Here is a 27,672-nt window from a genome sequence, read left to right on the forward strand (position 1 = left end):
ATCAAACTATGCTTGCACAAAGTTTTTTTGTAACACCACTCTTTAAGGGACATGTTGCCTTGGATCAGTCGAGTTGGTCTATGAAATGCATTTCAAACCGCTTAATATGAAATCAATAGCGTAAGAAAGATGTTTTAAAAGAAGAATATAATGATCCACACCAATTTGCCGCGAAATCGCATGGTGTACCCTTTACGACAGGAACTAACAGGGCATGCCATTTTATGGAGTAAAGTTCTTATACTCCATAAAATGGCCAACGGTGTTAGTTCGCAAAGAAAAACCACTCAATTTCGAGGCATACTTTTGTGGATCATTATATTTTAGTTTAAGACATAATTCTTTCCTTATTGACCAAACAATCGGGTTGAAACGCTTTTCATAGACCAACTCAGTCAATCCAATGCATTGTGTACCTTTAACCAATTCAGGGCAAAGTCAAATTCACCTTCTATATAACATGTATGCAAGAAGGCATTAGTTCATGCCCATGTTTATTCTATTTTTTTGTGAATATTTGAGTCTTGAAGAAAGCTAGTGATGGAAAAAACATGACAAGTTTGTTTTTGGCAAAATGTTTAAAAGGCTTAAAACAATCCTGTATTTTATAATTGAATGTACCTGTAAATGCTCTAGCTCACCTTTAGCATACATCTTGGCCTGCTCTTGAATTTTCTCCAGGTTCAGATCTCCAAATGATTCTGAAGATGTGGGGAGCTTCACAGCTTTACCATCTGGCGATGAAACGGGTACTGGACCGTGCAATGATGTAGGCACGGTATTAAGCACTCTGCTACCCGATGCTGCCACATCGAGTGATGTTGGCACAGAGATTGGAGGTATCGAGGCTGGATTAATCTGCTTCAACTCCATCTTCTCCTTCTCTAAAAGATCCTGGAGAAGTAGAGGCTGATCCTGGAGAAGCATTGGTCTCCTCTTAGCTAGCTCCTGGGCGCCTCCTTTTGCATCCCCGAACACTCCTGGCGCTGACAAGGTGACCGAGGATGAGCTAGTTTTTGCGATATCTGATCCTGAAGGTGTGGGTGTTTGAAGAGAAGCAGAAGTAGGTACGACTTGACTGGGAGATGCCGGAACTACGGGTGTAGAGCTTGTGGTAGCGGGTAAACTGCTTGGTGTGGTGGTCTGCAGTGCTGGTTTAGGACTTTGACCAGTTTGTTGGGGTGCAGCATTTTCGATGGTTAAGTCTGCTGTGACAGACGTTTGAGACACAGACCCACCATCAACCTGGGGGCTTGAAGCTGGTAGTGGACTGTCTCCGGCGATTGTCGGTGTATGACTAGAGGTACCTGGACTTTTTGGCACAGTCTTTGCATTGCCAATTTCAGTTGATGGGATGGGAGAGTTGTCGGCTGTTTGGTGTGGACTTGGTATGACACTTGTATTGGCTGTGTCGCCAGCGGGCCTGGGTGAGGATGAGTCAAGCTTTTGATTTGCCTGGCTTCCCGACGGGGATTCAACAGCTTGATTTGCATCTTTAGGACTAGAACTTGGACAACTATCCTGTTTATTGTTCGGCACATCTACGTCTAATGTCTTAACATCCATGTTCAGAGTGCTTTCAGTTTTGTCCTTTTGTTTCGTGGATGTCTCTGGTTTATCACCGCCCGAGCTCTGCTCACATAACTGTCCTTTGCTTTTTTCAAGACCTGGCTCAGTCTTGATTTTTAAAACTTCCGTGGATGGAGATGTAGTACCTTGCATATCATTTCCAGAAGCAACAACAGCCTCCGACGCAGAAGCAGGCGAGCTTCCACTTTTCTTTTCAACATTCTGTGTTTCAATCTTGGCAGCAGGAGACTTTTGTTGACTAACCCTTTCTTCGGTAGACTCTGGTGAGGCAATTTTATCTCCGTCCACAGCTGTTCTAGTCTCAGCGGGGGAAGAATGAGAAGACCCTTGAGTTGCTCTGCTTACAGTTAGATGGTCAGGAGACCTGTCCTGTACAGTCTTCGGAGATTCTTCTTTACTCTGTCCAGGTGAGTCTTGCCGTGGCTTATCATCTTTTTTGGTATTACTTTCTGAGACAGCCTGAGTTGTACTTTGACCAGAAGCCAGCGGGTCATTCCCTTGAGTTTCTCCCGGTGGGGATTTTGTCTTATTGTCCGGTTTTTGGGGAGCCTGGTGTCTTGTGGAGGGACCAGACGTGTTTGATTTGTCTTCAGAGGCTTGCTTGTTCTCCTGCTGGTCATCTAATCCCAGATCTTTAAAGAGTTGTTGGTTTTCAGCAGAGTGCTTGTTTGTGTCCAGGTCGGGATCAGCATACTCTAAAATATTGAAGTCGCCATTGAAGAGATCTTCAAGTTGTTGATCGTGTTCTTCCCGACTTGCCTCAGTCATCCCTTCATGGGGCGGACCGTGGTATCCAGGACCTCCAGGGACAGGCACTGGGTGAAAGCCTGCCTGGTTTTGAATGTCTTGGAAGTTGTGCTGACCGGAGTGTGGTTGTTGTGGACCAGGGTGAGATAATCCTCGGTTACCCATGTCAGAGAAGGGTACCTGATGCTGATGGTCTGCCGGGAAATGACCAGGTGATTGAAGACCCATGCTAGACGGAACCTGAATGTTACCACCTGGACCCATCCCCACTGGACTCACATGACTTGGGTTAATATGTCGGACAGGTTGTCCTGACTGAGACATGCGTACCAAGTGGTCATAGGGGTCCAGAGGGTTTGGATGACTACCCATGTTCTGTTGAAAGGACCTCTGTTGCTGCTGTTGTTGTTGCTGTTGCTGTTGTTGTTGCTGCTGTTGCTGCTGTTGCATAGCACTCCGTTGGTGAAGTTTTTCCTGTAGAAGTGCAAGGCCCATTGATCGAGGTCTGTTGCCTCGGATCATTCCAACCTGTTCATGGTGTTTCAGTTCAATAAATTGACCGGGTGGTCTTTGAGGGGTATTGCCACCCATCCGTGGCCCTGAGGAAGGAGTTGGACCTTGCGGTCTCCAAGATGCCATGCTTTGAGAGGTCATGAACTCGCCTGGTCCAGGAAGCCCTTCTGTATTGCCTTGTGGTGATCCAAACGGAAATCGAGGCCTTGTGTTATCGTCCATACCCATTCTTATATTGCCTGGCAAGGAAGCTCTCGATCCCAGGTAGCCAGCGTGTGTGTTACCTTCTTGCATGGATTGCTGCTGATCACCCGAATTAGGCCCAACATTAAATTGGCTGCCGACAGGATAAGGTGGTGGTGGGCGTTGCGAGTCTTCAGCAAACCACTGCTGCTGCTGCTGCTGCATTTGGGCTTCTCTTAGCTTCCTTTTCTGTTCTTGCTGCTTGAACAGCAGCTCTCTGAGATGTTGGCGTTGGGTCATCTTATCGGGTTCAGGCGCCCGGATTTGATCAGTCATGTTGCTTCCGAGCATTTGAGGTGGTCCACCCTGGTTGCCTTGACGGAACTGAGGTCCCGCCGACGGGAAAAACGGCTGACCCTGCTGCATGGGGAAGTTCCCCCTGATCATACCATGATCTCCTGGGCCAGGTGGTCGAACATTCATCACCATGCTAAACCCAGGTATCTGATCTCCGGATGAAGATGTCATTGGGATGCCGAGGGGATTAGGACTATGTATCATTGGAGAGATCTGACCAGTTTTATTGATTTGGGGTCGCTGTTGGCCTACAGGCATCTGAGACATATTCTGTGACATGGAGGGTAGACCACCGCTCTGTGGCGAGGGTGGGACACTGAATCTGCCGTCCTGACTTCCAGGCACACTGCCATCGCTTGCAGGTCCAAGTGGAGTTGCCGGACCCATACCCATAGGTGTGGTGGGGCCCACAGGTGTTGGTGGCCCAGTCATTCCAACAGGTGTGATAGGTCCTATCGGTGTTGAGGGTCCCATGGGTGTTCCTGGCCCCATGTTGGGTTCCATTCCTTGTGAGTTACCGAGAGGAGTGCTGGGACCCAAGGGTGTGCCTGGGCCCAATGGAGTACTTGGCCCCATCGGGGTGCTTGGACCATGAGGAGTACCTGGGCCGATGGGAGTTGTTGGTCCCATGGACGTGGCTGTGCTCATTGGAGAGGGCATTTGGAGATGCAGGTTAGCGTGAATGACTTGTGACTGGCTGACTTGGATCATGCCTCCTGGTGTAGGGGGCCCTCTGTGATCCATGCCTCCCATGGCGTTTTGTTGCGTCATGCCTGAAAAATAACAAAAGATAATCAATCACATGTTACTTCTTACACAGATTTCAAACTACTTTTTGCACAAACTAATGTTTTTTTTATTAAAGAGTAATGCAAAATAAAAAAGGCAGTAGTTGAGGTGTTCTTGGGTTCAACCATGTGAGTTACCTCAGCTAACTATTCGTTTAATTCTGTTTTGCTTTCTTATCCAGTTCATTTCTGTACCAATAGCAAATAATTTTGAAAAACTATCCCAGGCGGTTATAGAAGTGCATATTATTATGGGAAGTGTGCTTTTCAAATGTACTTTCAATTTCAGTTTAAAAAGGCTTTATACAATATTGGTTAGGACAACAAATATCAGTTTTTGAATTTAAGTCTGAAAGTTTACTGATTGTAAAGTTCATACTACAAGCATTTTCCTATGAAATAGTTCCCTCAGAAATGAAGTAATTTTATATCATTAATATCATACTCGGAAAAACTTTACCTGAAAGATTAAATAAAAAAACGCATAAATTAAGGACAATATGTAAATAGGAAATGATTTTAAAACCATTGGACACTTTCGGTAAACAGTATTGTCCGAGGCCAACACTTCGTGTATCACAACTTCTATATATAAAATAACAAACCTGTGAAATTTAGGCTCAATCGGTCATCGGAGTCGGGAGAAAATAACGGAAAAACCCACCCTTGTTTCCGCACGTTTCGCCGTGTCATGACATGTGTTTAAAATAAATCCGTAATTCTCGCTATCGAGAACTGATATTGTTTTAATGTTTTCTCAACAAGTAAAGCATTTCATGGAATAATATTTCAAGAGAAGTCTTTCACCATTACCTTCTGTAAACCCTATAAGTTATTTGTAAATCTGTGGACTTTTTTTCTGTACCCAAGTGTCCAATGGCTTTAAAGCAATATCTCCCTCACACAGCAAATTAAGCCAAAATATTCACAGGTTTGTTATTTCATATTTATACGGTTAACCACACAAACATGAACACTGTCTATGATTATTTTGTCTGCTATACATGCACAAATCCTGTTCAATACATTTAAAAGTAAATTTTAATTTCAGCACTTTTTTTTTTTTTTTTCGCAACAGAAATCATATTCCGAGGATGCTTACCTTTGGGTGAACCAATCTGCATCGCCTGCTGACTCGCATCCTGTCCATCCTTAGACACTTGAGCGCCCTCTATCTGACCAATGGAACCAGTTTCTGAACTTTGACCTGCGTGCAGGGCGGCCTCCGCTCGCTTCCTCTGAATTCCCTCACTCAGCTATGAATGAAAAATGAGATAAGAAAAATGAAACAAAAATCGAAATTAAATTTATTTGTTCTTAAATCTTCATGGTGACAATGCTTTAAATTTTCCCTCACACCATGGCACGTTCTCATAAAGCTGTTACATGCCAAAACGTTTGCTTAACTATTTTCTGCTAAGCGAAAATGAGCTGAATACCAACCTTAAGCAGTTTTGCTTAATTACTTTTTGTGCTGAACAAGATTAAGTCACCAGACTGAAACCCAGTGTTTGATGAAGGCTGCCCACAACCAATGCAAAACACATCTTTGCAGGAGTCATCTACCACCATTGGACATACAGGGCTGATGCTAACTTACTTTATAAAGCTAATGACCACAGAGCCCTTTATCCATTGCACTGGTCCCCTTCTAGTAATCCAAGAGAGATTTACATTTCCATTGAAGAGATACCCTTCACCAAGAAAAAAAAAACTACCTCACCCTTACAAAAACAAAGTAAACATAACATTGCTGGTGTGTCGTGGACGAGCGGTTAAGCACACTGGCCTTAAGCTCTGGTCCATTATTGCTCTGTCCTCCCAGGGGTTGTGTAATACAGATAAAAGAAGCGAGTACAAGTATTGTTAAGAGAAGGGGGTTCGCCCAAGTGTTTTCTGCAGGCCTGTATGCCTCGTTTTTGAAAGGGTAGGGGTTTCCTCCTTGGTAAAGGGCACCCTATGAGGAAATTATAAATTTCTACTGGAGCATTTCTAGGGCACCAAGGCAATGACCAGTGGGCATTGAGGCAATCGCCTTCGTTGCAGGCCTGTTTTCTGCTATGGTTGGTAGATCTGCTTATGACCTTAATTTATGCAAATGGTCTGATGGCTATTTATACTTTTAAAGTTTCGCACCCAACCACAAAAACCTCCTACCAATTGATTAACTTGTTTAAATTGGACTTATAATAGATGTCAAATTTACATCGAGGATAAAGAATAAAGAATATTAATTTTGGTTTTTGTATGGGTAAAAAAAAATTAATATTCTTTGTTCTTTATCCCTGATGCAAATTTGACATCTATTATATCGTTGCGGTACCCGCTGCCAAAACATAGGATTCAAACTGCCTCTAGCTACCGGGCACCCTCGGTAGTCTAGTTGGTAAGACACTGCTCTAGAATTGCAAGGGTCGTGGGTTCGAATCCCACTCGAGTAAAATGCCTGTGATATTTGTTCACGGCATTCGGGAAAGTACTGAGTATACAGTGCTAACACACATCAGTGTATGGGTGTTTTTAAATATTCTTTATAAGTTGGACTTGTAAAAAAAACACATTTAGAACAGAGTGGACTGGATATTATCAGTGAATAACTGCAACGTAGGAAGCCAGTGCATGCACATGCAACATTCATAGAGCTTTTGACTACTCTAAAGGCACAACAAACTCAATCAAATAGCACACATACAAACATACATACAAACGTTCACTACAGATGCCTAAGTTACGCCAGACATATTTCACTCATTTTGCCTTTCTTCTTTGCTGAAACTTTATCAAACCCAGTTCACACTTCATGTGAATGAGGAGCTAACATAAACAAGTGTTAAACTCTTATTATTGTGAAATGTTCACTCTAAATAATAGAGTTGTGATGCTTTTGCATGAAGTTTTGAATGTCTCATGATTTATGCTAAGTGTAGACTGATCACTCAAATATTTTATTTTTTTTTATTCTCAAAAATCAAAATTGCAGAAAATCGGAAAGTTGCCGGTACACACACATAAAAACAACAAACCTAAAGAGGAAGATTTTCACTTTTTGTCAGGCGAGAAATTTAACAAATGACACTCTTAAATCATTGCCTTCAAGTAAACATTTTTTTCCAGCATAAAACAGTTTGTCACAGATAGCTTTGAATCAAAAAAGTCACTTTTCTAGGACCCAAATGAACATCAATTCAGTTTTTGCAGAGGTGAAAAATTCCCATTGGACAAAAAAAAAAAAACACAGACAAGACAAAAAAAAGATGTTGCTCAGGTGTTTGAACTAATGCTAAATGAAAAATATTTCAACATTTCAAAACCCTATACATGTGGCTATAACGAGCCGTCCTAGCATCACCATTGACTGATGACACTGTTCCCATAACACACTCCGGTAATTTGTGTGGCTTAGGCTTTTTGCTATACACAGCCCAAAATTGGCATAAACTTATGAATATTTACCCAATGCGCCCTTGTTTCATCACTTGAAACCAATTTTATGGCAAAAATGACATACATTCCATGAAGCTTTTAATTTAAAGCCCATCTTAGGTCAACTGGGCCCAATTTCATGGCTCTGTGCTGGATTTCAAAAAGAGTTAAGACTGGTCTTATCACGAACTTAGGACCAGCCATACGTGTTTAATATTTCCTAGGGCTAGTCCTAATTTATAGGACTCGTCATTACTCTTTGTGGGTTCAACCCCTGCTTACCTACGGAAAAGAATCAGCGCTTACGGAAGCAGGGAATTCTGCGCTTTTGCCAAGTGTAATTTTAGGGTTAGTGGGGATTGTGCGCAGGCGCGTACTCCACGTTACTAAGCATTCTATGCTTACAAGCGCGCAAGCAGAGAATGGTGATCGTAAGCGCAGATATCGGCGGTAAGCAGAGCCATGAAATTGGGCTCAGACCTGGGTATGTTGTCAACATTGGAACTGATGTGAGATAAGGCCGGTTTATAGACGTTCGCGCGATGGAAATCTTGACGCTCGATCCTAAAAAAGTCATTGCTGAGGCCTATAAACTGTGTTTTTTTTTTGTGATCGCGCGTCATGATTTCCATCGCGCGACCGTCTATAAACCGGCCTATAAGGGTTTGACCTACCTTCTGGGCGTCTTTGAGTCTCTGCGTGGCCCTGTTCTCTCTGGCTCTTTGCTGTAATAACAGACGGGCAACATGCAAAGCATAGTCAAGATGGGCATGCAGTGCGGCAAAAAACTCTCTCTCTCACGCAAAGTGCAATGCTCGCAGAGGGGCATGGGCAGCCAAAAACGAATAATTTAGGAATCATTCCCCGGGTCTTTTCTGGTTTTATTGAGTTGCTTAATACTAGCTAACCCTCTTTAAAAACTCCTTTGATAAATTTTAACGTTTTCTGACAGCTCAATGGTCGTAGAATGTTCCAAGTTTTCCACAGGGGGTGTCTGGTTTTAAGACCAGTCAGTTTCTTACAGAACGGATAACAAAGATATTTTCAGTTGATTTTCTGGTGGTTTGTTTGTTTGTTTAGATGATCTTCCCAAACAAGGGAACTCGGCAAAGCTCCCGAAAGGGGATATAAGTGCCAAGCTGGCAAGTGCCAATCTCTCTCATACAAACTTTGGTTTAACGTCTATGATTATGAACTACACAAATCAGTTAATTGTGATTCAGTAACTAGACGACAAAACTTATTCTAGTCATTGTAAAATTAGTAGTAAGCTTGGCTGGTTTCGAACCTACAACCTTGTGATTGCAGGTCTTGTAATCTAACCACTTAACCATGGCGGTAACATAGTCTTTTCTTGCTTTACCCAAATTGTTTTGGCTTTTCACAAAAAGGGGATCAAAATAGCACCTTGAGAAACAGTCAAACAATAATAGGTTAGGGGAACAGGTTGAGAAATATCTTCCAAATGGAGGACTTTTCAGAAGACACAAGAGGGAAGAATTTGTTTTGAGATTGAAGTATGAAACGTACGATAACATCATGAAAGAATTTTAGAAAACAAGAAAACGTCCTCATTGTTAAAACTGAAGCCATACATCAATTGATCTATTGATTCAGTTGACACATCACCGAAGATGCTTTGTTTTTCCCCGTTTGTTTTCAAGACAAGTTCAAGAAATACCAAACCATGCGTGAATACGATTGTTTAGCGAGGTATTAATTGGTGATTATGGAATTCATTTCCATCAAATCTAGCTAGTGGAGCACAATCACAGCGGTTCCGTTCTAAAAATAAGAAAAAACTATAGATAGCAGCATAAAAAAAAGCAAAATCTTAAGGCAAGTGACTTGAGATTTCATTGCAGTGGTGAAGTGTGCAAACAATAAAAAGAATACAACAAGAAAGTTTTCTACAGTTTTTTTTGTCTTCTTTGTAGTGGTGCGATCTTAGGGGAAATCCCTTTTTTGTGCATGATCACACTGCATAATGATAGGAGACAACAAAACAACTGCAAAGTAAATGCTCAAAGTTTCAAAAGGTGTGACTGGCAGCAAACACACAAAAGACTTGACTGGTAGACAGGAATACCAGCCTAGTCTACCCCGGAGCCTGTGGGCATAAATTCTTGATCATTCCGGACCTATCTCATTTGTGATATGGGGGGGGGGGGTGGTGTTAACAGATGAGTGAATGAGTTACACTTCAAATGGGGACTCTTCCATTCAGGAAAAGAGGGGGAACTGAGGTGGATTGACTCACCAAATATGGCTGCCGGTCTAATGTCGTAACCCGCCTCCAGAGTTTCGCGATCTGTTTGGCTCGAGACGGCCAATCTGATTGGATAGAAAAAGAGATAAGTAGGGTAGTTAGTCTACTAGTTATTTCTAATATCAAATAATAAACCACAACAGAAACTGACTTGGTAAACTTAGTTAAATAGCGCTAAGCTTTTAAACCACCACTTCTTGGCACTGCTTACCAGTTATTCTACAGTATTGGCGACCTGTAAAGCATGCTATTCTGAGGGCGGTAAGCGCAGACACCTCTGGTATGCAGAGCCATGAAATTTGACCAAGCTAGCTCTTGTCAGAACCACAATTCATGAGAGTAATAATGGTACAGTGTTGCTTCAAACCTTAGTTTCTGGATTGTTTTTCGCCAATGTAAAGTTAGAATTGTTTTTTTTTTTAAGAAAACTATTTCAGCCTTCTCAAATATCTTTGATCGTTTCAGATCTTGTAGCTGAACAGATAAGAGTACCCACCACTCAAAGCTCCAATGTTTCTGTTCAGCATAGTGTGGGTTTGAGTCCAAGTCGTGATACTTCTCACTTGTACTGTGTAATGCATGTAAAAGAACCCACAGATCTTATCCACAAGAGAAAGGGTTTGCCCCAAGGTTCCTGGTTTGATTGGCTGCACAGCACCTTGAAAACCATTAAATGGTGCTTTGTGAAGGAATTGGACTCATACTTCAAGCTCCACAATACCTTACAGGAAAATACTGAATGTTGAAGTGCCAGGAGCGACACTGAGTGACGGATATGGGCGCTTTATAAGAAACCACTATTATGAATACCTGGGTATTCCTTCTTGAGGTCAGGGAAGTTGAGGTTAGCGTAGAGTACCGGCGAGATGGTAGCGAGGGGACCTAGGGGTTCGTCCTTCTCCCATTTCTTGATGTTACGTTGGTTGTAGGACAGGGTCTCGCCGTCAACGTCTCCTCCTCCGGCCTGCCAGGGGCTTGGGGGCTCTGCAAAGTCTGGGCTGAATGGTGGACTGTTAAGACATAAAACAATTTATTTATTTATTCAGTTATTTTACTACGTTTTTATTAATACTGGATAAAAATCAGCTCAGCTTGGAAGCTGTATTTTTAGTGACACCTAGTCCAACCACTAAAAACATACAATACTTCACAATATCACAAAAGTGTACAACCAAACAACAAACACAATGGGGGGGGGGGGGGGAGTGGGAGAAATGCGGACTTAAGGATTCCACATAATTAAAAGAAAAAAGGTCAACTCTGTTGACATTCGGATCTGAGTGAGTTTACACAAAGACATGTAGGGCTTATAGTATTTGGATTAAAATTAACAAGATCGCCAGGCTTGTAGCTCAAAATGATCACTGGACCAGAAGTATTTTTAACATACCAGCCGTCGATTTCACCAAACTCTTCCTAACTTAGGAATAATCTTAGGACTAAGGACGAGTTAAGTTCCGTATCCATAATTGTTAGGAGGCATTGAACCCATCCTAAGTTAGGACGAGTTACTCATCCTAACTCGAGGTGCGGAGAAATGAAAGAGTCTGATCAGTACCTAGCCATTCCAGGTTGCTGTCCTCTGGCATTCTGTGTGAGGTGTGACTGTAGTAGAGGCATGGGGAGGCTGCTTGGGACACGCCTAGCTGGGTGTGACATCATGTGACCTCCAGCATGGTGCATCGGGGGACCCATAACTCCATCTGCACCTGAGGTACAAAAAGCATACTCCATTAGGATTGCAATAGACCTTCATCATGGTGCAGCCATCTTGAATTTCTCCCATTTATATAAATGTTACCAAACCGAACAAACTAGTCTGGTTCCTATTTGCAAAATTATTATTATCACTCATTATTGTTGTTCGATACGAGGAACATGACCAAGATGGAGGTAGCATGATAACGGTCTATAGACCTTTCTATTGTTGATAACAATCTGCATAGGCTGGCATAGACGGCAACTTGGATTAAAAAACAACAAACAACATCTGCAATAACTGTGACGCTTTCATTCAAGCATAGTGTTATATCATCAACACTTGCAAACTTGTCAACTCAGCAAAAATTACCAGTTTGGGTCTCCAAACAACCCACTTCACCCACAGCAATTGCTGTGGTGCCTGTGCTTTTGCCGTGTTGCCCTCTACGAGGTTCCAATACAAACTTACATTTTCCCACATTAAGAACACAATTGCCATGCCAATTCAAGAGTGAAGTTCAAGGCCTGCCACTTACATAATGGTACGCTTGGCATAGTTTTTTAACTGGTGACATTTTAGTGTTTTTGTTTTGTGCTTAGCTTAGTTTTATGCTTATGCAGCCCTATGAAATTGAGCCCAGTTCAGAGACAAACTCGACTTTCCAAAGCTCTGATAACACTCCAGGGGGTCCATTGGTTGTTTGTGAGAGCACTGACCTGCGATAGAGGCTGTCATTGATGACTGTGTGGACATGGTCACCCCATGCTCAGTCGGACTCAACACCCCTGAGAATAAATCCTCCACTTCTTTGCCGTCGATGTGGGCGAGATCTGAAATTGCAAAATAAAAAAGTAAAAATTTACTCACAGAAAAACGTTTTACACTTCCCGCAGAACCCTCCCTGATGCTATCCTATTGGTAAGTCAATACGTCAGACAAGTGCGCCACTGCTGTATGCACAACATTTTGGCTAATTTTTTAACCGAAGGTGGCGTGGCGGTTAAGAGTACCGGACTCAAGCTCTGGTGCTTCTGATCAGCAGAGTGTGGGTTCAAGTCCTGGTGATGACACTTGAGCACCTTATTGGTAATGTATGAAAAGAACCCAGAACACTTTTCTTGGAAGAGTAGGGTTTCACCCCTCAGTTTCTGGTTCACATACATGTAGCAAGCACCCTTGATTCAAACACGCACAAGACTTCCCCCTTTTTTGCCGCTGGTGTGTACAGTGATTTTGATCCCCTTTCTACTAGTTTTTATTCCCAGCCAAAAACACTTTGAATACGGATAAGTATAAATTCTCAACTTTCTGTCCATTGGAAGGTAAAAGAAATATGTCCACTTACCATCTGGGACCATGTGTCCCAAGTTGGAGCTCAAGATAGAGTCCAGCTCTGCATTGGTACTGGTTGGTTGAGCACCTTCTGCGTGGTCTCCAGACTGCTGGGTAGGCTCCTCAATGGCGTCAATGTCAAGACCTGGCAGCGATAGCAAATCAAAAATCATTTGACACTGAACCTTACCCTACCTCAATTTTGTTTAATTTTGATATTTGACCAATTGCGCAAAAAAAGTATGCAAATATACTTCACCACATGACGACGCAGAAATCCTTTAATAGCCGCAGCTGTAGCCACCAACTAGGACACGGTTTAGGCATCCAAACGAAATTGTGGAAATGTTGTATGTTTTAAATTTTAATGTGTATGTAGTTGCTGGGCCCCTCAGCAAAAACAGTGTTTCACTGAGAGGTTTCCCCAGGGTAAATAAGAAAAGAAAAAATTGAAAAAAAAAAAAAATGAAATGGGGGATAAAGAATATTCACTTTGGTGTGTGTTTGCACTGAATACTTGGCCTGTGACTTTTTCCCACAGAACTCAGGAAAGTACTGATTATACCATACATCCATACAGTGATAACGCACATCAGTGTAAAGGTAAAAACCAAAATTAAAGTTGTAGGTATTATTGGCAAGAAAATGCTTACTTTCTCCGTTCTTGCCGAGTCCATCGCCAAGGATGATGCCAAGGAATTCCTCCTGAGGTAAGAAGTTCAGCGGGTCATCACCGGTGCCAAGATCTCCTCCTTCCACATGATGATGAGACTGAAGACAAAATCAAATCAAATGTTAATAAGGTTTGCTTAACCATTTTGAAAGATCATTGCGGCCGTGATCAGTTTGTACCCAACTGCCGATAGCAGCCACAAAAAGTCGCAAGATTTGACCACCTTCTCATTTTGGGCCCATTTTCAAAAAGCCATTAGCAAACAAACCTGCTGAGCACAGACAAAATGTTACTCAGCAGAAATGGTTTCCAGTCAAAATTCCAAAAAGTTTACATTGTTGCAACTTATGACCCACTCGTATTTTGCTCATCAAAGAAATCTGTTAAGCAACATTTTCTGATTAAACATTTTTTAACGACTTTAAAACTGAAGAATCAGGACAATTCCTAATCAATCAGAATGGTTCACAGATATGCTATCTCTACTCAACCCCCCAACCCCCAACATTTCTCCACATGTCTCAACAAAGAACCAGCACCTTCCAACCCCCTCATCCTAATATTTACCTCTGTCCCAGAGTTTGTGGTGTTATGGTGAGCTTGATGACTTCCATGTAACAGCTCTGCTGAGGTGCTCGATGAGGCTTTGGTCGTTGGGCTCTTCAGGCTTGCAGCCCCCTCTGGCTCCTTCTTGGCGATGTGTGGCCGACTGTCATCATCGGAAATCTCCAAGCCGTCTTTTCTCCGGCTAGAGTCTAGCAGGGTTTTGCCGAAAAAGGCTTCCTGTATATCAAAAAATCAACACAGTTTTATTAATGGTTGACTTTAAGTAGTAATAATGATAACGATACAAAGTTAAGTCAACACCTAAGGCTATGCATGGTGGAAAATAACTAAGTAAAGTAAGGTTGCGGCGACACCATGTACAAATCTCTTTTGTAAGTAGTGATGGCTCTGAAGAGAGCTGATCTGACTGTCTTCTGGAGAATAATACAGACTTCCTATAGAGTGCACATTTCCTAGCCAAAAAAAACAAAAAAAACTTAAAGCAGCTAGAAGCATTTAAAGAAAACATGAGAGAGCTGAAGACGAGCAGTGGAGTCGGAAGAGAAAGCTAAGTTAAATCACGGAGCAAGTCTTTTGAACAAGGCTTTAAAAGAACTTTGCTTTCTTTCAGAAATCCTTAAAACTCAAGGAATTTGGTTTTAAGAAAACGCTAAAATCAGAGAAAATCTTGAGAGAAAAAAAAACCGTCAGACATTACCTGGAGATAAGAGGGAAAGCTGTTCTGAAGATTTGACTTCTTCCTCCGTCTTCTCTTCTTCTTCTCAAAGTTACCGGGAAGGTCCGTGGGACTCACCAAACTACTCCGCTCACCTGGAAGGGGGGAAATATTTATAAAACTTTGATCAAACTTAAAGCCATTATACACTTTCGGTAAACAGTATTGTCCAAGTCCCACACTTCGTGTATCACAACTTATATATAAAATAACAATCCTGTGGAAATTTAGGCTCAATCGGACATCGGAGTCGGGAGAAAATAACGGGAAAACCCACTCCTGTTTTCGCGCGTTTCGCCGTGTCATGACATGTGTTTATAACAAATCCGTAATTCTCGTTAACGAGAATTCATATTGTTTTACCGTTTTCTCAAAAAGTAAAGCATTTCATGGACTAATATTTCAAGAGAAGTCTTTCACCATTACCTTCTGTAAACCCTGTAAATTATTTGTAAATCTGTGAACTTTTTTTTTTTTTCTGTACCGAATGGGTCCAATGGCTTTAAGGCTAATGTATGGTGGAAAAAATACTAACCAAGGTTTGCAGTGACACTATGTAAGAAACCTCTTTTGTTAGTAGTTGGGGCTCTGAGAGGAGCTGGTTTGTAATGCTAGATGTTTCGGTCAGTGTGCTCTGACCGACCTCTGGATGAAACATCAAGCAGAAACTGGCTGTTCTCAGAGCAACCACTACTCACAAAAGAGATTTCTCAAGCCGTGTCACCGCAAACCTAAGAAGTTTAGACACAGCAGAGTAGCAACTTGGTGATTGCAAACAAAAACAGGTAGGAAATTGCCATCATAAAGTCCATCATAACAAAAGTTGTAAGGCGCACACTTCCATTCTTAGAGTGCTCAAGTCGCCTAAAATAGTCCAATAAAAATTACTTATACAAGAATTTACAAACGCGCACATGTAAATGATGATGCAATTACAATCAGTGAGAGAAGGCTAGAGACATCAAATGTGTTTTCAGATGAGATTTTAAAAAGTACTTTAAGAAACTAGATGATTGTATGTCCAAAAGTGAGCAGTGAGGAAGTTTCAAAGCTTTAACTCAAGTCAATTCAATCTTTTACATTTATATCATTACTTCATGAAAACAGTACAAACACTATTGATAAAGGAGTAACCTATAAACAATGCTTTTTTATAAGGCAAAGAACAATAAAGTATGGAGGCATCAACTGGAGCCGAGGTTTGGGTTGAGATGCCTGGGGACAGACAAATATAGGGCCAAGAAAAAAAAGATACATGTTTAGCGTCCCCGTCCGCTTCCTTTTTACAGGCCGCCTCCTTTTTAATTTTATTTTTTTATTTTTTTTTAAACAGGGTTATTTTAAATGATCCCAGCAAAAACAATCTGAATGTCTTGTCTGAATGCCTCGACTAAATTGTTTCATTTATGTTTTGTGTATTTCAGCAGTAGAAAAAACAATGGATATTTGACATTTCAACAAAGAATGGTGGCCATCTTGAAATAAAAAATAAAAAATAAAAAGCCCCTCTTTCTCCTTTTGAAAAACCCGGATGTGAAACATGTTTTTTTTTTTTACTCGGCCTAACATAAACAGGAACAAGAATTCCTAGGATGAACAAATAAACATATTTCTTACTTTCTGTGTTTGCTTCCAAAGCTTCAGGGCGATGTTTCTGAATAGCGCCCTCAGACATGCTCCTGCTATACGCAGCACGACCCACTTGATTGTAGCCAAACTTGTTGACCGGCCGAACTGTGAAACCACCCACACCTTTTAAAAAACAGACACATGCAAAATATTATCAATTTGAGAGATCCTTTCAAAACCTTCAAGATTGTTTGTTATTAATTTCCTGTTAAGGGAACTATTCTTCAAATATTTCAATTTAATTTGGATTATGCAGGCACTAAAAAAAAAGAAATTCCAGGACTTGAGTTAGTACGAGTAACCCGTCCTAACTTAGGATGGGTTCAATGCGTCCTACGTTTTTGGATACGGAACTGAACTCGTCCTAAGTACTAAGATTAATCCTAAGTAAGGAAGAGTTTGGTGAAATCGACGGTTGGACATGGACACTCAAAAGACTAAATAGATGGAAATCATGTGATGATAGATGTCCAGTTTCGAAACTGTAACTATGAAAGGCTCAACGTACCAAGTTTGTAGGCGCTGCGGTGCTTTTTCTTCTTGTCCTTTTCGTGGTGGTGGTGGTGGTGATGGTGATGATGGTGCTTTCCTTCTTTGCTCTCTGATTTCGTTCTTTCTCTTCTCTTCTCTTTTATTTCTGCAAGGTAAGAGCATGACTTGATACTGACAAATTGCTTTGATTTCCCGGCAATTATTCAAACAAATTTTCAGGGTAATTGAAAAAGCGGGGAGGGCAGTCTGAAGTTTTTTTTTATTGTAAACACTTATGCCAAGGGTTTCAGTTTGGTCTACAGACAACAGACTCCCAAGATCTACAAAATATTTTAAGTGCAGGAAAAGAGGATATACATGTATGGAGGCCTGACAAAAAAAGTTTCCAATGTTTACAACATCCCAAGTTATGGATTCTATGGATAACCTACAAAATGTCACACATTTCTGACTCGGTACAACAACAAATTGATTCAGGTGTCACATAAACTGCGATGTAAAAAAAAAAGAATAGTACACCACATTTTCACAAGGACATTGTGACGAAATATTCACGTACAGATACATTACTCCAACAACTCCACAAGCAAATAAACAAACTATGATCGGATGAGACATGATGAATATTTATGGAGAGACGACGACATTATGACAAACACGTTTTGACGAAACAAACAAGTTGTCTGCAAAGATGTAACAAACTAATAAGTCTTTAGGACGAGTAAAAAAAAAAAAAAAAAGTTCAGATTGAGTTTCACAGGTATGACCTATATCGCTATGTTATTTCTGTGGCAGGACTAACTACTAGGACTATCACTAGACAGGGCTATAGGATTGATCTATGCTAGTGAACGAAAACAATTCCAAGAGTGGATAGACTGGCTACCAGAATACCTTTGTGAATGTTGCCCCCACTGTACTCCTTCTCGGCAAGGACTGAGATCTCAGAGTTGGGGTCAGCCAGGCTCTGCAGAATGGCCAGGCTGCCGGATTTAAGAGAGGGGCGTCGGCTGTGCGACTTCTTGGACGACAGACTAGTGAAATGTCTGAACCCGGACTCGGTCAGGGACACACCCTCGACAGAAAACTGCTTGGGAGTGGACTCTGCATTGCCAACAAAGAGAACGCGAAAAAGGACCCGCGTTAAAAGAAGGAAATTCTACTGATGTAGGGACTTGAGCCTAAACGCCACCAGATTATAGTAACAGCCAGGCCAAAAAACAAACCTCAAAACACGGGAAAGTTCAGTAAAAATCCTGCGAGTATACGCATTTTTTTCTAAAAGGTCTTGCAGGCCTGATACTTCACAGAGGCAACGAAGGTGATTGCCTCTGTGCCTTTGAAATGCTCCAGTAAAAATTTACAATTTCCTCATAGGGTGCCCTTTATCAAGGAGAAAATGCCTTGGTGCCCTTGCCCTGTAGGAACGAAGCATACAGGCCTGGTATATTGCATGAGTATACAAAATGTTTCTTAAAAGTCTTGTTTTTTTGCCCTAAGGTCAACTTCATCAGATCCACTTATAAAAATTCATGCAGCAACATGGACAGAGCAGCTTTAACAGCATCGGATTGACTCTCTCATGTCACAGCAAAAGACAATTTGAACATTTCACCACACCTGAAAAGGGCAGAGTATTTTTTTTACACCAAAGATTCTTAGAGCGCTGAAGACGCAAAGTGGGAAACTGAAGCTCTATCTATTCTTGGAACAGGAAATATGCCATTTCAGCAAGCAAATATTTTGTTAGATTATTGATAGCGATGGTGATTATCTGCACTGATCTATTGTTACATCAAAAGAGTTGCTTACTGAAATGGCGTCCAGTGTACATTTCACATTTCAGGCCCAGTCCCCCATCTTGCGTCTTCGATGCTCTATAATCGTTGTTTTTTGCGAATAGTAAAGGGAACCTCAATGATGGATATGTCAAGTCGTACTGGATTATTTCAACAGACACCAGAAGAAAGAGGAAATTGCCTTCAGTGTCACCCTGAAGTATTGGGGGCAGAGGCACAAATTGGGCAGCTTTAACTAGCTCAGTGAGTTTAGTAATTTGGAGGCATCAGGCTCAAGTCTGTCTTCAGTTCATTTCAAATGCCTTCAATGCTGAAAAACTATATGACAATCTCACATATCCAAGTCAGCAAAAGGAAAAAGTAACCCTCAAACTTCTAAAAGCTCAAAGCAGTCTAAAGTTAAGGTACTAAGGAAATGTTTACTACAGGTACACCACTGTCTAAATACTACGTATTTTAATGGAAACAAAATTTGAAGTATTCAACAGGATTTGGAAGTGTCGTGGCCGAGCGGTTAAGAGCACCGAATACAAACTCTGGTGTTTCTGATCAGCAGACTGTGGGTTCGAATCCCCACTTGTGTCTTTAAGCAAGACACTTAACCATTGCCTCGTCCTTCGGATGGGACGTTAGTCCCATGTGTTATGTAGCGCATGTAAAAGAACCAAGTGCACTTATCGCAAAGAGAAGGGGTTCCCCACGGTGGTTCTGGTCCGAAAGCAGCACATTGCGCCATAGCACCTTGTAAAAACATTACGGTGCTATCAGAATTAGGTCTCATAATTCAAACGTAGCCCCACATCTGGCAGGAAATACTGTATGTTACAGCGCCAGGAGCGTCTCTGGGCGACGGACATGTGCGCTATATAAGAAGCCACAATTATTATTATTATTACTATTATTATTTGGAGTTGAGAGTTGTTTCTCACTTGGAATGGATAGCAAAATGAAATCCTTATCCTGGTAGGACAAAATTTGGGGATTCGTTTGAGAACGCTGTTCACACTGGTTGTTTTCCCAGAGGTTTAACTTGTGCAAGAGTTGTATTTTACAAAAATTAATGTAGATGTTCCTGATCACAGAATGTCATGCAATGAAAGATATGATGTACGAGATGAAAATGATAACTATGAGATGACAAAGCATAATAATAAAAAATAAAAAAAATGCAACAACAATTCTGAAAAAGCCTATAAAATAATCAGATCTCAATTAATCCCTAATAAGCTATTTCTTAGATGCTCCTTCCAACAATAGCTACATGCATCACAACATATTACATCAACAGGCATGATATTTGGTCCTTGGAAAAACAAAGTGATTAAGTGAGGTTTTGTGGTAACACCTTGTGCAAATCTCTTTTGAGTAGTAGTGGTTCTGAAAAAATGTTTCGATCAGTATGCTCAGATCGTCTTCAGAAGTAGGAACATTAGGGCTGTACAAATAGACTTTTCAGGCTATTCAATCCAAAGAGCTATATATATTGACTACAGCGCTAACTTGCTCTGCGTTTTGAAGCCACCCTGGGTGCAGACATGTTGATGTGTTGGCGTGTGCGCTTACGTACGCAACTGCCTATTCGCGTATGTCCGCGCTACGAAAACTGTAAGTTCGACTTGATTGACTACTACAAAAAGTATACGCGCCTTTCAACCAAGACACACGTGTGTATGACGTTCACAGTTTGTACGCTCATCAGTAGATTGTGCGTTCACATTTGCTGCATTTTTTGGTTCGATGACACATAGAAAAGGACTATCATGCAAATAGCCATACAAAATTTAAAGCATTTGTATTGGTTTGTACATAAACATGGATGCGCCCACACGGCTTCAAAACCTTAGTGCGTGTATAACGGGGCGTTAGCGCTCTTGTCAATATATTTAGCTCTATGATTCAATCACAACTTTTTTTGACATTTCCCAAGAACAAACAAAAATCCAAAAATCTGATGAATATCATGCCTGCATCAATGACTCCCTTCCCACCCCCATCTCAAATCACTAAAACAGGCTCACACCAAAAATGCACACACACCCGAAAAGAGAGAAGACAAAAAAACTCAAAATGCTCTTACGGATTTCAGTTGATTTGGTAACAGGAACTAGGGGTTGGATGTTTTCTATTGCTAATACAGGTTCGGGCAGCTTGGTGTGGGGACGACACATCAGACAGACGTAGCCCTTGTCGAGGATTCTCTCCACTTCTTCTTCTTTTTCCATGCCGTCGCAGGCCGCATGTAACCATCTGTAAAGGCACAAAATTAACACTCACTGTTAAGATAATGATAATATGAATAATATAAATATGAATAATAGATTTGGCAGGTGAAAGTGAAAGTCGGCTCCGTGGCGGTTGGAGCGCTTGGCACCATTCTGAAAGCACTGGGGGAACATCTTGTCGTAATTGGGAAAAGTTTTGGGGTAGATTTGTTGCAGGAGGCGGCTCCTTTGGGAACAGTAAGGATCCTAAGAAAAACCCTTGAGATCTAAGCTCTGGGATGTAGCCCAACTCAAGGAGATAACGGCAGAAACAAACATGCTATCTTCTTTTGCATGATGTAAAAAATAGTTAATGGTCTGACGTTTCGACACTAGCGGAGTCTATCTGGAAGGCTAAATATCAGAACGACAAACACATGAAGTGTAAACATTAGCAGTCAAGTGAAAATACACGAACAGAGAGTGACTGAGATATACAGGATTTGAGGCATCGCATGGTGAGGTATCAATGTATATTTGGTTTGCGGGTAACACCATGTGTGTATCTACTTGCCAGGTAGAGTTTTTTCTTAGAGAACTGTCTTTCTTTATTCTACTACCGCGGAGTAGATCGTTCAGGTGTTCGGGAGACTTCTCAGTTCTGAAAAGAACTGTCCTGCTTTTTAACTATTACCCAGGCAGATGGTATAGAAAATAGGCTGGTACGACTAATTTAGCTTACAGGATCGTGGTTAACTGTACTACCACGGAGTCAGTTCTGAAATTGGTCTCAACGTTTCGACTAGCTTGCTCTAGTCATCGTCAAGAGACTGAGAGAGTTTATGGTTTGACCACAAGAAGATGGAAACACAAATGACAAGATCAAATGTGGGAAGAGGGAGAAGAAGTGATTAATGACTGCATAAGCCAGGCTAAACAGGGGGATTGATACAGCCTTGACTCTCTGGATTGCTTAATGAACTGATCTAGAGCTATTACCCCTATTATTCTCTTAAAGGCAGTGGACACTATTGGTAATTGTCAAAGACTAGCCTTCACAGTTGGTGTATCTCAACATATGCATAAATTAACTAACCTGTGAAAATTTGAGCTCAATCGGTCATCGAAGTTGCAAGATAATAATGAGAAGAAAAAAAAACCTTGTCACACGAAGTTGTGTGCATTTAGATGGTTGATTTTGAGACCTCAAGTTCTAAATCTGAGGTCTCGAAATATAATTCGTGGAAAATTACTTCTTTCTCAAAAACTATGGCACTTCAGAGGGAGCCCTTTCTCACAATGTTTTATACATCCAATCTATCCCCATTACTCGTCACCAAGAAAGGCTTTATGCTAATAATTATTTTGAGTAATTACCAATAGTGTCCACTGCCTTTAAGGAACTATGTCAAGCGATCCAGAAAGTTAAGGCTTGTTTTGGGGAATCAGTACCTTCCAGTAGTCATATCCTGCAATGTGGTTTCAAATGATAGATAAACTATGCTAGCCTGCAAATTATCATGTGGTGAATGTATCTACACAGTTTACAGTCACCCCTCCTACTGTGTGACCAATCAATATCATCCACTGTGGTTTTGAATGATAGATTAACACACCAGCCTGCAATATGATATCATGTGGTGAATGTATCTACACACATACACAGTCAATCCTCCTATCTGACTGTTCAATGTTTAAAAAAAAAAAAACAGAAAAAACACAGCTTACCTTTCGCAGTGTGAGCAGCGGCAGATGAGTTCCATATCTACGTACATGAGGAGACAGACATGGCACTGGACGAGACTTGCGCAGGGGCCGCACTGAGTGTAGTTATTCATCCATTCACACTGTGTGCCTGGTGTGGTAGACCCACAGTGCAGACAACATACACACCTGGACATGACGAGATCAAATAAATCGGTTCAAGGCAAAATAAAGTCAAGGTTTTTTGGAACTGTTCTGATTGTTCAAACCCTATATCAATCTAGACCTACACCATAATGCTGCCCTGTGAAAGGTTCATCTCAAAAGGTGGTATCCGTGTTGAGATATTGCCAAAAATATGGAGAGGTTACATCCATGCAGGATTAACAAACATTATTTTGCAGAAAAAATTTCTCAGATTGACTTTATTTTTAATGAAGCTCTGCTGATGTTACTTATCTGCAGAATGTGGGTTCGAGTCCCGGTTACTGCACTTTTGTCAAGGAATAAGGTACTTTACAAATATTGCCTTGTCCTTAGGATGGGTTATTAAAATGTAGGTACCGTGTACTAGGATTGGTAGTGTGCGTACAAATAAAAAATAAAATTATTTCTGGAATGTAGGGATTAACCCCCGTGTTTCTGGTTCACATAGCAAGCAGCCTTGTATGCAGGTTTTCTCAGGCTTGCAAGCTAAGAACACTTATTGTTGAAGAGTAGGAGGTAACCCTTGTGTTTTTGGTTCACATAGAAAGGACCCTAGTTTATAAGTTCCCTCAGGCTTGCAAACTATGAGAACACTTATCATGGAAGAGTAGGGGATAACCCAATATTTCTGGTTCACATAGCAAGAACCCTTGTTAAAAGGTTTCCTCAGACTTGCAAGCTTCAGTGAATATCATCGGCTTCGTAACCGGACGCAACAGAACAACGTTTACCATTTGCATTTCCATCCGCCCTTTGGGACTGTGAGTAATGGAGGCTCCAGGCAGTAGGTGTGGTAGCTGATGTCGCAGTCGTCACACAGTAAGAGTCTGGCTTCATCGCTGGCTTTACCGCACCCCTCGCAGACTGTACAGTCCAGACAGCGCCACCCCTTGGATAGAACAACCTTGGTGATCTAGGAATAAGAAGCATCTCATAGATGTTAAATTTGCATCGGGGAAAAAGAACATTCACTTTGTTTTACCCATAAACACCGATGTGTGTTAGCACTGTTTACTCAGTACCTTCCCAAGTTCTGTGAAGAAAAAAAATCACAGGCATGTCACTCGGGTGGGATTCGAAACCCACGACCTAAAGTGCTAACACACATCGGTGTATATGGGGAAAACCTAATGAAAATAAGAACCATTTCATTGTGTCAGGTCGTATATAACATTTGTTTGTGAAATTGAGTTCAATGATATCATACACAAAGTACTTTATCTTTGTCTAAAATGAAATGTTTAAGTTACAATTTTGAACCCAAAATAACTTAAAAGATACAGGCCATTAAACAACAAATGTCATCAGTTGTTAACACGTTCCGGGCAACAAGGTCATATCTCAAGAAACAACCTTTTGTATCTCTAATATACCACATCTTGACCAGTCTAAAAGCTGGTACAGTGTCTATGCAACAAATTGTATCCAAAATGTTCATGGTAATTAAGGCCTCAAACTTGACTGCTTCTGTAATACTTTAGTGTGAGCTGTGTTTATCGTTTAGCCTTTGAGAGAGACTCTGCTGGGTTGACACGTCAGACCGTTAACAATTTGTTTACTATCTAATAACCTTTAAGATTATCTGCAGTGGGAGGGGGCTTTGGAAATCGATTGGAAACCTGATTAAAACTAGACAGCAAAGCAATCATTTGATCAACTGACGGTCACAGGGGTGGAGACATTGACAAGTATGAAGTTAAGACCATTTAAGGTTTTCATCTTTTCATATTATCTACATGTAAGCAGCAATATTTGATTGAAGTTTTAAATCTGTACATCATTGCAATAAAGAGTGATGACCATTTAAAGGGACACGTTGCCTTGGATCGGACGCCAGAAAATCCACACATGCATTGGTTCAATTCAGTGCACACACACACATTCATTGAACTAGTCAGTGGTACATGTATACACATGTATACACGTACAAGTACAAGAAATGTATTCAGATGTTTAATTTCCAGAAGAATAGTTTCAATTCAGTACATCAGTGCAATAAGAAGTTATGACCATTTAAGGTTTTCATTGTTTCAGCTCATTCAACTGGAACCATTGATGCACTCTTTGAATTTTATCTTTTCATATGTATCTATACGACAGAAGCAATGTTTGACTTAAGTTTCAAGTCAGTATATCGTTGCAATCAGGAGTTATGATCAATTATGTTTGTCATTGTTTCAGCTCATTCAACTGGAACCAGTGACAGAGAGATTGATTTTCGTTTAAACAAATTATTTCAGAACTTTAAGATTTAAGTTTGAGTTTGTTTCTTTAAAATCCAGATGTCAATGTTTGACTTTGAGCCTGAAAAAAACAACATTTTTTTGTATTCCAAATACTTTAACATTTTCTTATTCCAAAAACTTCAACATTATTGGAAAACATAGCTAAAAACTACAAAAAATGACTGACAAGTATATATAACAATCTCACTTGGGCTTGTACATACCAAAAACAACTCAACTCAAAGACTGAAACTTAAACCAAAAACTTGAACATTTCCACTGAGTGCGGACGGCCGGACGGACGAACAGACAAAATCGGTATTACATAGGCTCGCATACTGCTAAAGCAGCTCGCCAAAAAGGGAAAAACATTGTTGTGTGAAGATCCTACCTTGATGTTGACACAGTACGGATGATAACATTGTCCACACTGTGAACACGTCAAGAGACGACCCTCTGGCCCCAAACCAAAACTACCACAACTCACACACATGTCCTGAAAGAAAAAATCATGCTACTCCAGTTAAGTTACATTTACAGAGGCAGATTTCACAAAAAAAGTTAAGACTAGGCATAAATCGAGTTAGAATGAGTTACTCGTCTTAACTTAGAACAATGCTAACTTAGGACTAGCCTCAAGTTTTTAAAAAAACTCCTAGGACTAGTTCTTAGTTAGGACCATCTTTGTAGAATCGAACCCATGATCTCCCAATACATATTCAACAAGATCAGAAACATCCATAAACCCTGGGCATTGAGGAAACCATCTTGGACAGAATATCACAAAACGAGATGATTCTACCTCTGCCATGTCCATAGAATGGCATCTGCTCAAACTAGTATTTGACACAAAGATTCAGGAAACATCCATTAGGCTTACAAAGAATGTAAGATTGACTGGGTTGCAGTATTCTCAACCAGTGTTGGGATGCCTGGTAACATAAAACTTAGTTTGACTTTGGAGTCCTATTTTAAATAAAGCGCTTCGTGACTGTTGAGGGATCAACAAACCTGTGTGCTAGTGAAGCGATCACTGGATGAGAAGAGAACGACTGTGGTGTGCATTGTAGTATCTTCTTCATCATCTTTACTGGCTTTCTTCTCTACGCTGTTGTCTACTGTGAAGGATAGGTTACTCTGAAAAGGCAAACATTGAGAGAATATCTTGGTAAGAAAGATATAGGTAAATATGCGTGCGTCTCAAACTAAGCTACGATTAAATAATACAATGAATTAATATCATTCATGTCAAAAGGTGTGGCGAGATTGTCTAGCTCCTTTAAAGACTGCATATCTCTGACACAAAATATGCATTTGCAATCAGTTTTTTCATCAAATACCATTAACATTTCAGAAATATCAGTCCTCTGAAAATTTGTGTAAAACATGGGTTTCGTCCTTTGCGCACAATGCTGTACAAACTTCCCTTGCCTATTAGTCAGATTTCCACTATACAACTGGACTAGACTACACAATTCAATTCAATTCAGGCACGATGTTTGGTCCTTGGAAAAAAGCAGCCGTCGATTTCACAAAGACTTAGGACTCGTCTTATCTCGAGTTCGTCCTAACTTAGGATTAATCTTAAGGTCTGCATGCTACAGTGCAGGATTGGGACTCGTCCTAAGTCATAAGATTAATCCTAAGTTAGGAAGAGTTTTGTGAAATCGACAGCAGGTACATTTTATCAAGTACAAGGGCTGACTTCATGTACACACAGTAAAGGCTTAAATAGACTTTCAGGCTATTTATTCACAATATTTCTGATTTATTTTTTTCCAAGGGCCAAACAGTCGGAAATCACACTAAATTAGGAAGAATGTCATGCCTGTCAATCACACTGTTAATGAAATCCCATCACCACAACCCAACGAAAAATAAAATTATTTATGCTCACATATCGCCTGGCCTTGAGTGTTTGCGGTATTACCTGTGAGGAGGGTAAGAGTGCGCTGAGTTTGTTCTTCGGTTTAGGCCCTCGCTTGGCCCCCGCACTATGACGACCCCTCTTCCTTGCAACAAACCCGCCCCTTCCCTAGAGGAGAAAAAGGAAATGTGACAAATAATAGTAGAGTTTGATTTGAAACAACCGACAATTTGTGACAGCTCGGAATTGATCACTTGTGATTTGAAGAGATTCTGTCAAGAAAAGGGATCACAAGTTCTCTGATCAAACTGTCATTTTATTTACATTTATTGACGACGCAAGTAATTTAGGAAAGATATTTGTTGATACCATTTAGAGGATTGTTTTCTCCCTGTTACTGCATCAGACTCAAGTTCTGGTTGCTGAGTTATCAAGGTGCGGGTTCGAATCCCGGTCATGACACTTGTGTCCTTGAGCAAGACACTTCCCTTCACCCAGGGGGAAGTGGGTACTTTTGATTGAGGGCAGAGATTGCTCTTGTGCTCGACTTTGCTTAGTGCGCTTCACGAATCACTTCAAGAATCATTATTAGTAGCAAAGTCAAGGCAGTTGGTGATGCTTATACTAAAATGAACAGTCTCATAAGGGTTTTAATAAATAATATATTACCACTTTCTCTGTTGCTGAAA

General features: G+C 40.9%; 1 protein-coding gene across 5 annotated transcripts in view; it reads right to left on the bottom strand.

The window, feature by feature from the left end:
- The window catches only part of LOC117288022 (histone-lysine N-methyltransferase 2C-like), a 66,095-nt gene that overhangs the window by 19,055 nt on the left and 19,368 nt on the right, over window positions 1-27,672 (bottom strand). For 2 of the 5 annotated variants that reach the window (XM_033768700.1, XM_033768699.1), the window contains 20 exons: window positions 27,014-27,151; window positions 26,128-26,253; window positions 25,508-25,612; window positions 23,623-23,804; window positions 22,709-22,873; window positions 20,857-21,026; window positions 17,875-18,084; window positions 16,997-17,125; window positions 16,477-16,611; window positions 14,842-14,954; window positions 14,145-14,360; window positions 13,558-13,675; window positions 12,918-13,049; window positions 12,289-12,402; window positions 11,429-11,579; window positions 10,681-10,880; window positions 9,862-9,935; window positions 8,276-8,326; window positions 5,281-5,434; window positions 642-4,163 (listed from right to left, as the gene is read on the bottom strand). In XM_033768700.1, the coding sequence (XP_033624591.1) occupies window positions 642-4,163; window positions 5,281-5,434; window positions 8,276-8,326; window positions 9,862-9,935; window positions 10,681-10,880; window positions 11,429-11,579; window positions 12,289-12,402; window positions 12,918-13,049; window positions 13,558-13,675; window positions 14,145-14,360; window positions 14,842-14,954; window positions 16,477-16,611; window positions 16,997-17,125; window positions 17,875-18,084; window positions 20,857-21,026; window positions 22,709-22,873; window positions 23,623-23,804; window positions 25,508-25,612; window positions 26,128-26,253; window positions 27,014-27,151 (6,205 nt within the window). The remainder of the gene's footprint in view (window positions 1-641; window positions 4,164-5,280; window positions 5,435-8,275; window positions 8,327-9,861; window positions 9,936-10,680; window positions 10,881-11,428; window positions 11,580-12,288; window positions 12,403-12,917; window positions 13,050-13,557; window positions 13,676-14,144; window positions 14,361-14,841; window positions 14,955-16,476; window positions 16,612-16,996; window positions 17,126-17,874; window positions 18,085-20,856; window positions 21,027-22,708; window positions 22,874-23,622; window positions 23,805-25,507; window positions 25,613-26,127; window positions 26,254-27,013; window positions 27,152-27,672) is intronic. The other 3 variants (XM_033768701.1, XM_033768703.1, XM_033768702.1) reach the window with 3 other exon arrangements.

This window comes from Asterias rubens, chromosome 3, assembly GCF_902459465.1.
Source record: "Asterias rubens chromosome 3, eAstRub1.3, whole genome shotgun sequence".
NCBI lineage: Eukaryota > Metazoa > Echinodermata > Asteroidea > Forcipulatida > Asteriidae > Asterias > Asterias rubens.